The sequence below is a fragment of the Eubalaena glacialis genome, chromosome X (genome assembly GCF_028564815.1).
Source record: "Eubalaena glacialis isolate mEubGla1 chromosome X, mEubGla1.1.hap2.+ XY, whole genome shotgun sequence".
In the NCBI taxonomy this organism is placed as follows: Eukaryota; Metazoa; Chordata; class Mammalia; order Artiodactyla; family Balaenidae; genus Eubalaena; species Eubalaena glacialis.
Window position 1 is genome coordinate 123,055,949 of NC_083736.1, and position 14,604 is coordinate 123,070,552.

At 47.6% G+C, this 14,604-nt stretch overlaps 2 protein-coding genes across 10 annotated transcripts in view; one reads left to right on the forward strand and one right to left on the reverse strand.

Annotated features, from left to right (window-relative positions):
- Positions 1-2,500, forward strand: part of FHL1 (four and a half LIM domains 1) — a 60,065-nt gene extending 57,565 nt beyond the window's left edge. For 5 of the 6 annotated variants that reach the window (XM_061178458.1, XM_061178461.1, XM_061178457.1 and 2 more), the window contains 2 exons: positions 401-600; positions 955-2,500. In XM_061178458.1, the coding sequence (XP_061034441.1) occupies positions 401-600; positions 955-1,038 (284 nt within the window). In that variant the 3' untranslated portion in view covers positions 1,039-2,500. The remainder of the gene's footprint in view (positions 1-400; positions 601-954) is intronic. The other variant, XM_061178462.1, reaches the window with a different exon arrangement.
- Positions 2,501-6,821: 4,321 nt separating this feature from the next.
- Positions 6,822-14,604, reverse strand: part of MAP7D3 (MAP7 domain containing 3) — a 35,738-nt gene continuing 27,955 nt past the window's right edge. For 3 of the 4 annotated variants that reach the window (XM_061177812.1, XM_061177810.1, XM_061177809.1), the window contains exons 13-18: positions 13,962-14,066; positions 12,894-12,947; positions 11,142-11,244; positions 9,880-10,075; positions 8,683-8,954; positions 6,822-8,097 (exon numbers count right to left, since the gene is read on the reverse strand). In XM_061177812.1, coding sequence (XP_061033795.1) covers positions 8,090-8,097; positions 8,683-8,954; positions 9,880-10,075; positions 11,142-11,244; positions 12,894-12,947; positions 13,962-14,066 — 738 coding nt within the window. In that variant the 3' untranslated portion in view covers positions 6,822-8,089. The remainder of the gene's footprint in view (positions 8,098-8,682; positions 8,955-9,879; positions 10,076-11,141; positions 11,245-12,893; positions 12,948-13,961; positions 14,067-14,604) is intronic. The other variant, XM_061177811.1, reaches the window with a different exon arrangement.

Here is a 14,604-nt window from a genome sequence, read left to right on the forward strand (position 1 = left end):
GGCTTTGCAACACAGAACACTTCTGACGACTGCCGACTAACTAACGCTGCTGCCGGAGATCACGAGCCTGAGACCCACGGCCACGGGCAGGCACTGCGTGGGGATGCTGGGGGGAGGGGTGGGGGGAGAGGAGCGGGGTGGGCTGGGGTGGGGGAGGGGAGGGGAGGGGAGTGGGGGGAGGCCGGAGAGCGAGAAGCTGGGATGAGAACACCCCATAGCGGAAGGCTAGCTCAGAGGTGCCAGTGGGCAGTTCTTTTGCGATCAGGAGCCGAGCTAATCACTTCATTCCTCATCTCGCGGCCGCGGTCCACGTGCCCTGGGCCCTCTCCCCCACCTCCAATTTTCCCATCTCCCGGGGAGCCTTGAAATGTACATTTGAGAAGACTTTTGCCATCCTCAGGGAAAAGGACTGTGTCAAGAGTGAGCCACCCAGTCTCTAAAGCTAGGAAGCCCCCAGTGTGCCACGGGAAACGCTTGCCTCTCACCCTGTTTCCCAGCGCCAACCTCCGGGGCAGGCATCCGGGTGGAGAGAGGACTTGTCCCTCGTGGGTGGTGGTTCTTTATAGAAAAAATCGAAGCTTAGCAGCTCCTCGAGGCCCGGTAAGTGCACACCCCACAAACAGCCCAAGTTTGCCTCCTGGTGGCCACTTTGATGCCATGGCCCTGACCTAAATCAAAGAAACTGGTTGTGCTGGGAGGTCGGTGCGCGTCAGTCACAGGGCGATGGCGGTGGCAGGGGATGTGGGTTCTGGAGAGCAGGGGGCCCTCGACTGAGCTCTGGCATCTTCTCAGGTCCCGGCGGCGCGGGGGACGGTGCGCGGTGGAGCGGGGGGCCGGGCGCCGGGCGGACGCTGCCCGCGTGCTTGTCGGCTCTGTGAATGGGCAAGGCGGCGGCCTGGCTGCCACCTGTGTCCACTCAGCTGTCGCTTTTGTTTGCTTTTGTTTCCTCCACAGGGTTTGGTAAAGGCTCCAGTGTGGTGGCCTATGAAGGACAATCCTGGCACGACTACTGCTTCCACTGCAAAAAATGCTCCATGAATCTGGCCAACAAGCGCTTTGTTTTCCATCAGGAGCAAGTGTATTGCCCCGACTGTGCCAAAAAGCTGTAAAGTGACAGGGGCTCCTGTCCTGTAAAATGGAATTTGAGTCTTGTTCCTCGTGTCCTCGCCCTCTGCCTGGCACCACCCATAGGGCGAGAGCGGCCTTTCACCTCTTCAGGGTTGCTCCTTCTGTCTTTCCTCCCATTTTACAGTTACTACTCAAGTAAGGGCACACAGTGATCACATTAGGATTTAGCAAAAAGCAACCCTGCAGCAAAGTTAATTTCTCCATAGCTGCACTTAGCAAACGAACACTTAGCTAGATTGACTCTTCTGCATGTTTATCATAGAGCAGAAAAGTGCTGACCATGTAGCTGCTTAGTGATGTAAGCAAGAAGCCTAAGAGATAAAGCCCCCCACTGAGATGCCTCTTGTGGCTCAGCTGGGACCCACCGTGTCGGTCACGCGACACATCAGAGTTGCAGCGGCTGCTCCAACTCGGCTGCTCACCCTGTTCTGTGAGCAGACAGAACTTACCGAAATGCATGGTTTAACTTCCTCATCAAGACCTTCCTTCTGTTCTTTTGTGCTTTCAAATGACTAACACGGATTTCCAGAAAATTAACAACATTTGAATTTAGCTGTAATTCTCAACTGAGCTTTTCCCCTGTACTAACGTACGTTTGATTTCCCCGTGTGGCGTGTTTTCTGAGCGTTCCTACTTTCAAACATGGAACGTGCAGGTGACTTGGAAAGTGTAGGCAGATCTGAGAAAACAAGCCTGTTTCAGAAGAACGTCATCACAGCGAATACTTCTGGAAGCTTAACAAAACTAACCCAGCTGTCCTTTATCTTTTTTTAATTAATAATATTTTCGTTTTAATTAATAGCAACATAGCTTATTGGGTTTGGAGACTTGCATGGAAATATTTTAGCCCCCTCAGACGTTCCTGCAGTTTTGAAAGTCATCCTACAGAAGTAACCATAAAACTCGAGAGGGGTAGGTGAGCAGGCGCCAGGACTGTCATTGACACGGATATGACATTTCCCAACAGTGACAAGTGGAATCCCTTGTAACAGTACTTGTCTGCTCTGTGTCCGTGTGTTAATAAACAGGCCCGCCAAGTCCCTTCTCTTGGGATTCTGAGGACTGTTCCTCAAGAGCTTATTAGCTGGCTCTCTGGGGGCATGCAGAGGCCACTGTCCCCGCAGGCAGAACCGGATTTCCACGTAGCGCTTACCTGAGATGCAGGATTACCTACTTACTGTATTCTAGCTACATTGTTATATTACATAGTATAATGAGACGATATCAAGAGTACACATGTAATGACAGTGCATATTAACATTCTTGTAGGAGTGGTTAGAGAAGCCGATGCCTCATTTCTACATTTTGTCATTAGCTATGATCATCTGACGGTTCAGTGTATCCTTACAGAAATAAAGCAGCATATAGATAACTTGCCTCTTGACTTCTGATTCTGTCCGGTGCAATTGTTCTAAGGTGATACTGCTGATCCAGAAACCTGAATACCTTTTCCTTCCTTCGAGGAGATGCTCAGTTCAGGGCGGTTGAGTGCAACTACACGAATTACAAACAAGATAAAACAAACCTGTAACAGCACTTGGATCCAGTTAAAAACAGTAACAAAAAACTCCATTCTGACCCAAAATAACATTTCCCAGATGTTCATCTCCCTTAAAAAGAGCACACTGATTTCCTTTGGCCAGGGGGTTGGGGATGGGAAGGGAAATGCAGCTGAAGTTTGTCATCGAGAGGTCATCCTGTCCCTATTTTGTCGGCTGCCCTTTCCCTGTGGCCCCTGGAGCCCCGAGCTGTGGCGAACGCTGCTGGGCCCTCAACTGCCGCTCCTCCACCGTCGGGCCTTCAGAAGAAGGCGCCCCCCCCCCCCCTTGAGGCTGCCGCTTATTTGGGAGGCTGCTCACTGGGGCCCCTGTATCTCAGGGGTGGGGGGCATGGGGACGGTGTGGGCAGAGGTGGAGGTAGCTTGTAGATCACGGCCACACCCCCGAGGCTCAGGTTCTTCGGGCGTCCAAGCCGTCCACGCCATGTGGTCGTTTCGGGACGGCGTTGGGTGCCCAGCGACACAGGTGTCTGCTGCAGACTCCTCAGGTGGAAGGGTCCCCAGGATACTTCCGCTAAAGGCAGAGGCAGTAGGAGAGGGCCTCGTCTTTGAGGAGCCTCATGCCCAGGGTAATCAAAGGACAGAACCCCTTTGGGGCTAACGTTTGCCTTGTTTGTTAGGAGTCAAAACCTGTCTATAGGAAACCGTGAGCATTTCTATGAATGGGGAGAGTGTGAGTGTGTGTGTGTGTGTGTGTGTGTGTGTGTGTGTGTGTCTGGTCATCTCCTGGGGTACCAAGGAAGTGGGGGTGGGGTAGGGAGTTGGGATGGCACCCCTCTGCTTCCCAAGGGAGCTGGGTGACAGGCAGTGGCAAGGGACGGAGCCTCTGCGCGGGCAATAAGCCCTGGACCTCGGCGGCACCCAGACCTGCCTCTGTGACCTCGCGCCTTCCCTTCCTGGTCCCCCTCCTCATCGCACTGAATTTATTAGTTCCTCGCTCTCCAGTCCACTGATGGCTCCAACTACCTCTCTCAGCCCCTTCTCCCTCTTTATCTGCCCGAGATTCTACCCTCTATCACTTCCACCATTCTTGGCCCCCTCAATCCTGTCACCCTTTGATTCCCATCCCACTCGGCCTGCAAAACCCCGGCCCACACCAGGGCCGAAGAGCTCTGCGGAGAAAACGCTGCACAGCTAGACTCCAGCCCTCAACCCTGCCTGAGATGGCCTGTATACCCGAGCCACCACCTTCTTCCCCCAGCAACAGGCCCACCAGCAGTGGGCCTCTAGCTATTGCTTGCCACGAGACACCTGCCCTCAACGCTTAAGTAAGCGCCTTACACAATTATACCTAGTCCTCAAACAGCCAACACTGGCACTATTGCCCCATTTTCCAAGTGAGAAAACTGAAGATCACACAGCAAGTAAGTGACAGAACACCACCCTGGGCACACCTCTAGCCCAAGCGAGAAGGCTTATGACACTGCACTGTCACAGAGCAGGGACGCCGTCTGTTCACCGCATCACAATGAGGAAAGCATCACGCACAGCGCTCAGTAGTCAATTTTAAGAGTGACAACCTAAGACTCAGGAGGGGAAATTTCTAGTTACCAAATTTTCAGCTGAGAACACTTCGCTCCCTCATAATGAAGGGGAATCAGAGTATCACGAACATAATCTACTTTGGGGTAACAGGGTGAGTTCTGGAGCTGTACTGCCTGGCTTCAAATCCTGGCTGCACAGCCACTTTCCAGTTATGAGACCTTGGGCAGGTCACCTAACCTCTCTGAGCTGGCTTCCTCGCCTGTAAAACGAGACAGAATTCCTATCTTACAGAATCACATGCACATTGTGTGATAATACAAACGCTTATTTTATTAAACACGGCAACTGACCCAAGAAAAGCATTCAATAAACATTAGCAGTTATTTTTATCTCTAGCACCAAAGATACTATGTTATGTTACCCACCATGCAAGCCACAAGATACTGTTCCCACCCCCAAAGCGATATGGGGTGTGACTTGAGAATCAGACTTGAATTTGAACACCAGGTCTGCCTCTTTCTAGTTGTGTAACCTTGAACAAATGCCAATCTCCACTAATCTGTGTCCTAGGTAAAAATGAATACCCACAGCTCACAGCGTTGTTGTGAGGGTTTAAAATGATACCTATAAAGTACCTGGCACATAGAATGTGTAAACATAACTACGGTCATTACAACACCATTGTTGCGGAAATAAATTAATGAGACGAGCCCATCTGGAAACACTGGAACTGGATTGGTGGGGAGGGAGACCGAGGGCAAGGCAGCCTTTCTGGGACCTGCTTCAACTGAGCAGGCCTGCGGGGTGTGCGGGGATCAGACTGAGCCCTGATAGGACGGGCCGGGCAGTCTGCCTCCAGCTGTGCGTCTTGGCACCAGCTGCTGCTGCGGTTCTACGCCCACCTCCCGACCCTCTAGCTCTCGCCACAGTGAGTTAGCGACTCCTGAGAACTGAGGGCCCTCCGAGATCCTAGCGCAGCCCCCCAGCCCGCTCACCAGACAGGCACGGCTCAGAGGGGCCATGACGGGCACAGAGTTGCTTGGAGGGCTTGCAGCCCCCTCGGCAGGAATTCGGGTCCTCAGACCTCCTGTCCAGCATCCCTTCTAGTGTTCTTACCGCGTTTTTCCGGCTGCCGGGGATTGGAGCTGTTGAAAAGCTTCACTGCACACAGGGGCGGTGGGGGGTGCGGATGACACGGGTGTGGGAAATGCACGATCTGCAGAATCCACCGGGAGAGGCGAGGGGCCTGCCCTCAGCCTACGGCAAGCACGGAGGCCGGGTCAGCGTCCATCACCTCAGGGCTGTCAGCAGGGTGCTCTGACCGTACTTCAGGTTGTCTGCGCACCAGGGAATGTCCTGGTTCAACAGCCCCAGTGGATGGCCCGGTACTGAATGCCAAGTGGGGAATGGCTGCCGCTGTTCTCAAAGCACCAGGTGCCAAAGATCGGGGATAAACAAGGACCTCACCTTATCAAACACAAAACCTAGTGCAGTGGAACATGTTTCCAGATTAGAAACTAAACATTTATGGGCAGATCAAAACACTGGTTTGGCCACACACCGTAACAGTGATGTCATGAAGGGATGCGCATGTTAACAGAGCACAATTACTGCCTGAGCGCACGCTCAGACTTTCAAAAGCAAATGTGTTTTCCTCATGCGCAGCCAGCACCAAATGTGATGTTTAAAAGGGCTTCCCTGGTGGCCCAGTGGTTAAGAATCCGCCTGCCAATGCAGAGGACACGGGTTCGAGCCCCGGTCCGGGAAGATCCCACATGCCGTGGAGCAACTAAGCCCGTGCGCCACAACTACTGAGCCTGCGCTCTAGAGCCTGCGAGCGACAACTCCTGAAGCCCGTGCACCTGGAGCCCGTGCTCCGCAACAAGAGAAGCCACCGCAATGAGAAGCCCGCGCACCACAACGAAGAGTAGCCCCCGCCTGCTGCAACTAGAGAAAGCCCGCGCGCAGCAACGAAGACCCAACACAGCCAAAAATAATAAATAAAATAAATAAATTTATAAAAAAAAAAAGGGCTGTGGGGAGAGGGAATGGGGAGTGACTGTTTAAAGGGTACTGGGTTTCTTTTTAGGATAATGAAAATATTCTGGAACTAGATAGCGGTGATGGTTGTACATTGTAAATGTACTAAATGCCACTTACGTGAATTTTACCACAATAAAAAGAAAGATACTTGAATCACTGGCCTCAAGTATAAGTCAGAGCCGTCACAGGGAAGAGTTAACAAGCATTGAAACAGGTGCAGGAAGAAGACCAGAGTTCAAAATTCACATCTTAATGTCCCATGGTGGAACGCCGCCAAATCACCAAGTGACTGCAGAGGGGCATCAGAGGATTTGATTACTTATCAGAGGATTTGATTACTTATCGAACATACCGGTTGCCTGTGTTCATAGCTTGGTTAACAACTGGTGTCACCTTTATACCACCACCAGTACATTTTTTATTATTAAAATAAGAAGAAAACTTGCTTTACCTGCAAAGTTTATTGCATAGAGCACACACATTTATATGAAGGCGTAACAGTGTTTCAACATGTGAAATCTGTACAGAAAAATATCAGAATCACATCTGTTAAGATGACTGTCTCTGCCTTTTTTATAAAAGAGCTAGTGTATAAAAAGTTTTTAAATCTAAGGCACCAAGCTCTATTCTATAACAAAGATACAGTACTCTGAATAGCAAAGAACTAGGGAATCAGAAAGAATAACTACTTCCTTTTACTAATTGAAGACTGGTGGCTACAAAGGAACACAGGCCTGCTTCAAACTATTTGTGATTCACCAGAGAACTCAATAGCATTAGGACCACTAATTTGAATTCAAGTTTTAGTCAATGGTTTAAGCAGGATTCAATGGATTTCAGGAAACATATATCCTGTGTACACGTGTGTGCGTGTACACATGTGTGCGTGTACATTGTGTATGTCTCTGTGCCTATCAAGGGGGCCGAAGAATAACACTGCTCCTGTACTCACTCGCAGCCAGCCGCTAGAGAAAGGCAAGCAAATTTTGATTCCACATCTCAAGCCTGAGTGTATACTGAAGGGCAGGCCTGGAGAGCACAAGCAGAAAAAGATTATACACAGTAAACATTTAGAGGAATTCAACATACCCCATCAGACAACAGCCAAATACTGCCTTATGTACACAATAAAAATAATAACATGTTTTTATAGATAAACTGCAGTATGTACTTCCAAATGAAACACTGACAAAAGCAGGGAAGATGCTAAAGATCACACCTTCTAGGACTCCCAGTATTTGGGGGTATCAGTGCCTGTGTACGGGGCTGGCAGACTACGGCAGAGTTAGAAATATACGTACATAGCGGTAAAATGTGATTTAATATTTTGCAACCTTCTGTATTTGTATATTAAGAACAATCCAAACAAAGCTCTTGTGAGGAATCTTGAGGCCCTCAAATAAGCCATCATGTTCTCTACAAGATCAAATGTGAGTTTTTATTGGTAAATTAAAGTAATTGTTAAATGGAGTAAACGTGATTTTAAGATTTCAAATATATACTGAGAAAAAACTATTCCTCTGGTAGAGATTCTCTTAGAAACTCAAAAGTTAGCATTTTATAAAGACACCCTTGATACACACTCAAACGTGTTGGTAGGAAAACACAAGAACGAGAGACATGAAGGTTTTTACAGGAAAACAAAACGACTCTTTACTCAGAACCCTTGCTTGTGGGCAAGAGTCAAGATGATATGAGCATCTTCTGAGATAAGTTAAGATGACGTTTTGATGTTTCCCTTTTTTTTTTTTTTTTTTTTTTTGGAGAGTCATTTTCTTTGCCAGGTTCAAGTAGGAGGTGGAGAAATTTTGAGAGATGTGCCTGGAGGTCAAAATCCAGAGTGGAGAATGGATTCTCTTCCAGGCTGGATGAGGTTTACATATCTGACCAGAGGGAAAAAGAAAAGAAAGAAGGTTAGTAGAGAAGATGCTGGTTCCACACCAAGTGGGCGCTGGCTCCCCTCTGAGGTGGGCCTGGGACCCTCAGTAGCGCCCCCGGAGTGGCTGACACACTGGTGCTCTTATAAACGTTCCCCAACCCCCAAGTGGGCCCAAGCTGCCTCTCAATTTCAAAGACAGCTTCTCAAGGAAAGAAAAACACAGGCCTTTTGGTTTTGGAAACACAAGTTGAGAGACTAATTCCAAAAAACTCACTAACCCTCTGCCCTAAATGATTATCTGTGTGCTGTAGAGCAGCCAGTGGATCAGAAGCGCAGAGGAACCTGAGGGGTCTGGGGTTTGAAATGAACCCTACTTTGTATATCTGGCAGGAAATGCAGGACATAAAAATTAGAATCAAGTCATTTACCCTCTCAAAACTAACTTAATGGAGGGCTCTTCGACATCAACCTAGTTTTAGACCAACCACTGTCTTCTCCCTCACCAAGACGACCCTGGAACAGCTGGAAACACAGGAGGGTTCAAGGTCAACTACCTTTCAAATGAAGTGAAGATGGGATGAGGCCTTACCTGATCGAGCAGAAACAGATTTGCTCGTTTTCTTGTTGTCTATAGGCGGCTGGTGACTTAGGCAGGATGTCATGGGACCTTTCAGATGGTGTTTTCGGCTATCAGGAGGGATACTGGACTTAGGTGGTTCTATCTCGCTTGTGATGTCAATAATCTTGTCACAGACCCAATCCTGTGCCTCTGAATGTAAGCTCTTGGAAGGTCCCACGGTGTTGCTGGTTTCTGCCTTTCCGGTTTTGGCTGCTCGATTGGCTGTTCTTTTGGTGGAGGATCTGGAAAGAGATATTTTGGTTATAATCCGGATTATCCCCAAACCAAGGCTTTGCCTGAAAGAAGCTTTATTATTTAATTCTAAGAAATGCCTTGGACATAAATAAACTTCCAGAATCACAGAATGGGAAGGCTGGATGGAAGGGACCCTGGAGATCACAGAACACACTGGTTTCCAAATTGTGTCCTCCCAGGTCCTAGGGTTCCACGGGAACGCTGAGGGGGACGAGGAGCAGCTAAGCACGCAGGGCTCCGGGGACGCCGTCCCTACTTCAGGCACATCCAGGACACGGCCAGTAAGGCAGAGTGAGGACTAAATGTGGGTTTACCAGCTCCAGTGCTCTTTCCACGCCATCACTGAGTCTCTTAGCAGATTGTTTCCACAGGCCTTGCAGGTTAATGTCTTTTCAGGCCATCGCCCAAGGAGCCTTCCTTTCCAGGAATCTGGTCCTGTTCTTCTAACCTAACCTCTGACCCTCAGTTTCCCATATGTACAGTGAGGACTTTAATATCAAACTCAGAGTTGCAGTGAGAATTAAAATAGTTAAAATGCCTGGTATACTGCAGTCACTCAATCAATGTCCCCTTCCCTGACTGTATGAGACAACACTAACCAGCATGAATAAAAGCACAGTTTGGAGTCAGATGTATCTGGGTTTGAATTTGGGCTCTGCCCTTGAACAGTGGGATGCTGGGCAAATAAGGCCCATAATCTCTGCACGCCCGAGTTTCCTCACCTGTAAAAATAGGGATGCTCATCCTCACTAGGCAAGGCTGCTGTGGGGATTAGTTTGTTTCTATAAGTCGAGTGCTTGACACAGTGTTTGGTACAAACTAAGAGCTCAGTCAATAACCTCATGCATCATTCTAAGAATGCCAATCATAACCCTTCCAAGTGTATTCTGATGAACTCACCTAGGGACTCACCTGGTACTCTTTGTCTGATTCAAAGGGTCTTTCACTCTTTTTTGTCTGAAGGTTTTCATGTCACAATTTAAAAGTGTTTTTGTCTCTTTACGGATGTAGCTAGAAGTCGCATCTAAAAACACCAGCTTGCGAGTGTTCTTCACGTTTTTAAAATGTGTTTTTGGTTTTGTGGATGACTCCGTGCCATTTATAAAAGCTAGAGGAAAAGAAAAAAAAGAGCAACAAGATTAAAACTGGAGTTTCAACAACAAGACAAGCAAAGTGCCTGCCGGCTCGGGAGGGAGCCTGCCTGAAGGCAGGAGCTGTCTCATGGCAGCACTTCCCGGAGCCATGGCCTGGGCTACTGCCCAGGGCACAAGCCCAGCCGGCCCTCAAAGCACAAAGCGCCACCTTTAAGGAACTTGCCCTCTCTCCTTTGCCAGCAAAGAATGACGGCCAGAGGGCAGGATGGCACCATGCTTCTTGCCCCTCCTCCTGATGACCCTCTTATTTTCGTCTCCCCTCCGACTTCAACCTTTCCCAGCGCCCTGAGGTGGAGCCTACAGCTCAGCTGCCCCTACTGCTCCGTTCTCATGGCATTCTGGCCAAAGTGCTTTTAAGTGCGACCAGCTTGTGGCAGCACCACGGTCTGTTCATGCCTGGCTCCCCACTGGCTGTGGTTCCTCGAGGCCCCAGTAGCTAGCAGAGCGCCCGACTTGTGTGTTCGATACCCGCTACGCCATAAAGGGTGAACGAATCGTGTTTTCTCAAATGCCATTACTGTGGCCATCAAGTGGTTCCTACTCACCAGGGAATGAACGAGATTCAACAATACACCTTAGGGGCACTCATATCACGACATGACTCTCATTTTCTCTCAGTGAGGCGGGGAGTGGCATTCTACCTATGGTCAGTCATGAATGCGCCACAAGGTCCTGAACTGCGAGATGCTAGTAAGCCTCACACTGAGCTGAGAAAGAGCTGCCATTTACAGTCTCTCAGCACAACCTGAAACACAGTAACAGCTGCAGCAGCAGCTAATATTTATTGAGAGTTTGCTATGCCTCAGGCACTATTAGCACTACATGATCTCACTGCAATCTCAGGCCCACCCTAGGGAGAGAACAACATTGGCTTCCCCTTTTTCAGACGGGAAAACTGAACACAGAGAGGTTGAGTAACTTGCTCAAATCCACACAGCTCAGAAGTAGAGAAACCTTTGGATGAGCCTAGACAGTCCAGCTTCTGAACAGTGACTAACAGAACTCAGAAGGCAAGCAAACCTGATGGATGCATGTCATCAAAGGAATCACTGTCACTTTCTGACTCGTCCTCATCGTCTGCCTCGTCCTCCTCATATGCATCGTTGCTGAATGTTTCTGTAGCCTACCATGAAAAACGAAAGTCATGATTACATCTAATATTCAATCATCCTGACTTAGTTATTTCAAAGAAGACAGATTTCAGGGCTTCTCTGGTGGCGCAGTGGTTAAGAATCCACCTGCTAATGCAGGGGACACGGGTTCAAGCCCTGGCCCGGAAGATTCCACATGCCGCGGAGCAAGTAAGCCCGTGCGCCACAACTACTGAGCCTGCGCTCTACAGCCTGTGAGCCACAACTACTGAGCCCACATGCCACAACTACTGAAGCCTGCGCACCTAAAGCCCGTGCTCCACAACAAGAGGAGCCACCACAATGAGAAGCCCACACACCGCAACGAAGAGTAGCCCCCGCTCGCTGCAACTAGAGCCCACGTGCAGCAACAAAGACCCAATGCAGCCAAAAATAAAAATAAATAAAATAAATTTTTTTTAAAAAGACAGATTTCACACCTGGACTGATGGCTAATTTTTGTCATTTCAGTTAAAAGGTAAAAAAAAAAAAAAATCTAACCTCTTTGGCCCACAGAATCTACAGAGGACAGGACAGGTGGCCCGTGTCTTGCAGCTAGGGAAAGCCACTCAAGAATGAAAGACTTCCCTGAGTGGGAGCCAAGGGGCAACAGCATTGGGCTGGCATGGGGGCTCTGCCAAGGTGGGGCCTTGGCTAAGAAAGTTCTTGGCTGCTGCTTGAGGCAGGGCGTCTCAGGCCAATGGGCTAAATGATCCTTGAGATGGCGACTCGCAGCACTTTTCAGGAATGACATTTCTCTTCTAAATTTTCATGATATGAGTGACCACAACTGGGCAACTGTAAATAGGCAAAATATCAGTTTTGTAGCTCAGAGGGTAAAGAACACAGAATCTGGGGGAAAAAGACCTTAGATGCACGCAAACCATCAAAAGACAGGACACTGGGGCCGGGGAGGGAAGGGTGGCGGTAAACAAATACTTATGAGATATACCCTGAAAGCACTAACCATAAAGGAAAGAAACTGCTAAATTTCAGTTCATTAAAATAAGCTTCTGTTTATCAAAAGACATTATGAGAGTGTGAGGCAAACTACTGCACGGGGGCTAATAACTGCAATACAACTGTCCAAAGGGCTCAGAAGCAGAGCAGGTAAAATCTCCTACAGATCAATAGGAAAAAGGCAGGTGACCGAATGGAAACAGGGGCAAAGGACTTGAAAAGGCTCTTCACCAAAGCGAATCTCTAAATGGCCAATAAGGCACCCGACTCCATTAGTCATCCAAAAATATTGATAAATTCAGCGATGTGAAAATCAAGAACTTCTATGTAGCAGCAGACAGCAAGAAGAAAAGACAAGCCACAAACTGGGAGAAGATATCTGCAACACATACAAGCAAGAAAGGAGAAGTTTCTAGAACATTTAAAGAACTACCAATGAGTAAGGAAAAGACAAGTCAGCCAGAAAGTTTTGGGCAAAAGACCTAAACAAGCGTTCCACACAAGAAAAAACATGAAAGCTAACTAAAGGTATGAAAACATGCTCAACCTTTTTAATAAGCAGGGAAATGTCAATGTGATATGTTATTTCATTACCACCAGAGATTGGCAAAAATTAAAAAGTCGGCAAGAATGTGAAGCAACAGGAATTCTTATACACTGCTGGTAGGAGCACACAGACTACCTTTGAGGTATTTGAATCTGGCCTTCTTGTCCGCTTCATAATTTCCTCAATTCTCTATTTAAAGGAAAATAAAAATTCAAACATGAAAACAGATTAAAAACAAAACACTGGTCCTGAAGTAGTTTATTATTTCCATGTTCCAGAAGCGGACAATATCAGTGATTACTCCAATGCCACAGATATAACCAACGCAAGACCCTGGGCCGGCAGCTGGGTGCCTTCCTTCAAGCCCAGTTTCATGATCATCTAGAAAACACCCTGAGCAGTGACAGGTGTACTTGTTATCCTAACACAGAAATCCAAATGACTTCTCACTCCTGATTTTGCCGACATGGAAGTTTATTACTTAGACTAAGCACATGTTATTGCAAACCAATTAGAACTTGTGAACATGATTTTAGTCTGCACAGACCACGAGTGAAGCCGAGTTAATGAAAAGAATGCACCCCAACAATGCGACCCCGTCAGAGGTTTTGTTACTAGAAGGAGCACAGGCAGGAGGGATAAGAGCTCCCTTCTTTCCTGAAGGCGAGGAGAGCTGCAGCTCTCTGGCCTCCTCAGGGTGACTGATCTCCTGACAGAGACGCCGTGAAGTACCTTGGCCTGGTCCAGGGCCTTCCTTGCTCCCAGACAAGCCACGTGGGTTGCACAAAGTGAGGTCCTACCTTACAAACAGCCTGCACCTTGGCCTCTCAGGGAAGCCTTCACCTTCTGCTTCTTCCCACTCAGTTGCTGCAATTTCCAGCCCAGTTTAGAAAAAACTCTAACTTCCACCAACCCCTACCATGACCTGAGTGACTCTGTTCAAAGGAGCTTTGTTCCCAGAGATTTGCTGTATAGAGATATCCCTGTAATGGTCATCAGCGGTCCATGAGGGAGAGGTATGATCAATAAGAGGAGATCATTCTAGGGAGAAGGGATCAGATCCTTGGATAAGAGAGTACAGAGGGAAAACAACCAAGGCTAGCATATCACTTACTTGTCATTTTCAAAAACATGTTTTGATATCGTGTGCCCAACATTGTTTTAAACAAAGAATCAAACCCCCCAAACAGAGAGAAGGAGTACCTTTTTTCTTTCTAATCTCTCCTGCAAATTCTGTAACATAATTCTCTCGTGCTCCTTCTTGCGTTTGTCAGCCTCCTCCTGAGCTTTTATTTTGGCGTCACTTTTCTAGAAAATTTGTATAAAAATGTCATTTAATCTCAATATATCTGAGTGACATCAGTGAAACAGTAAGATGTTATCCAGAATAAAATAATGTAACCTTTTGATTGAGAGTACCCACATATATAACATTCATGGATCATCAGTTTTCAAAGCATTAGCAAAAATATACAAAACTAGCCTAACTATTATCACAAGGATTTACAAGCCATGTTAATCCCCTTCAGGACCTCAGGGTTGTCAGACCACGATCGTTTCAAGTATGTATGTGATTGTGTAGTCTTCCACTGACACAGGCATCAGAAGCCAAGTCTTATATTTCTCAAAAGCAGCAAGAGGATTCCTAAAGGTACTTTCTCGAGGAATGCAAATGCATACAATCATTTATGTAACATATTAATTGATTTTGATAAATGATACACTAAAACTGGAATATAAATTAGGCTACAACAATAATTTAAACTGAGTATAGTCTGAGCTCAGTTTGGGGGTTTATTTACCTGGTGATTTAAATTTACATGGGTGACATTCTCATCGGTGAATC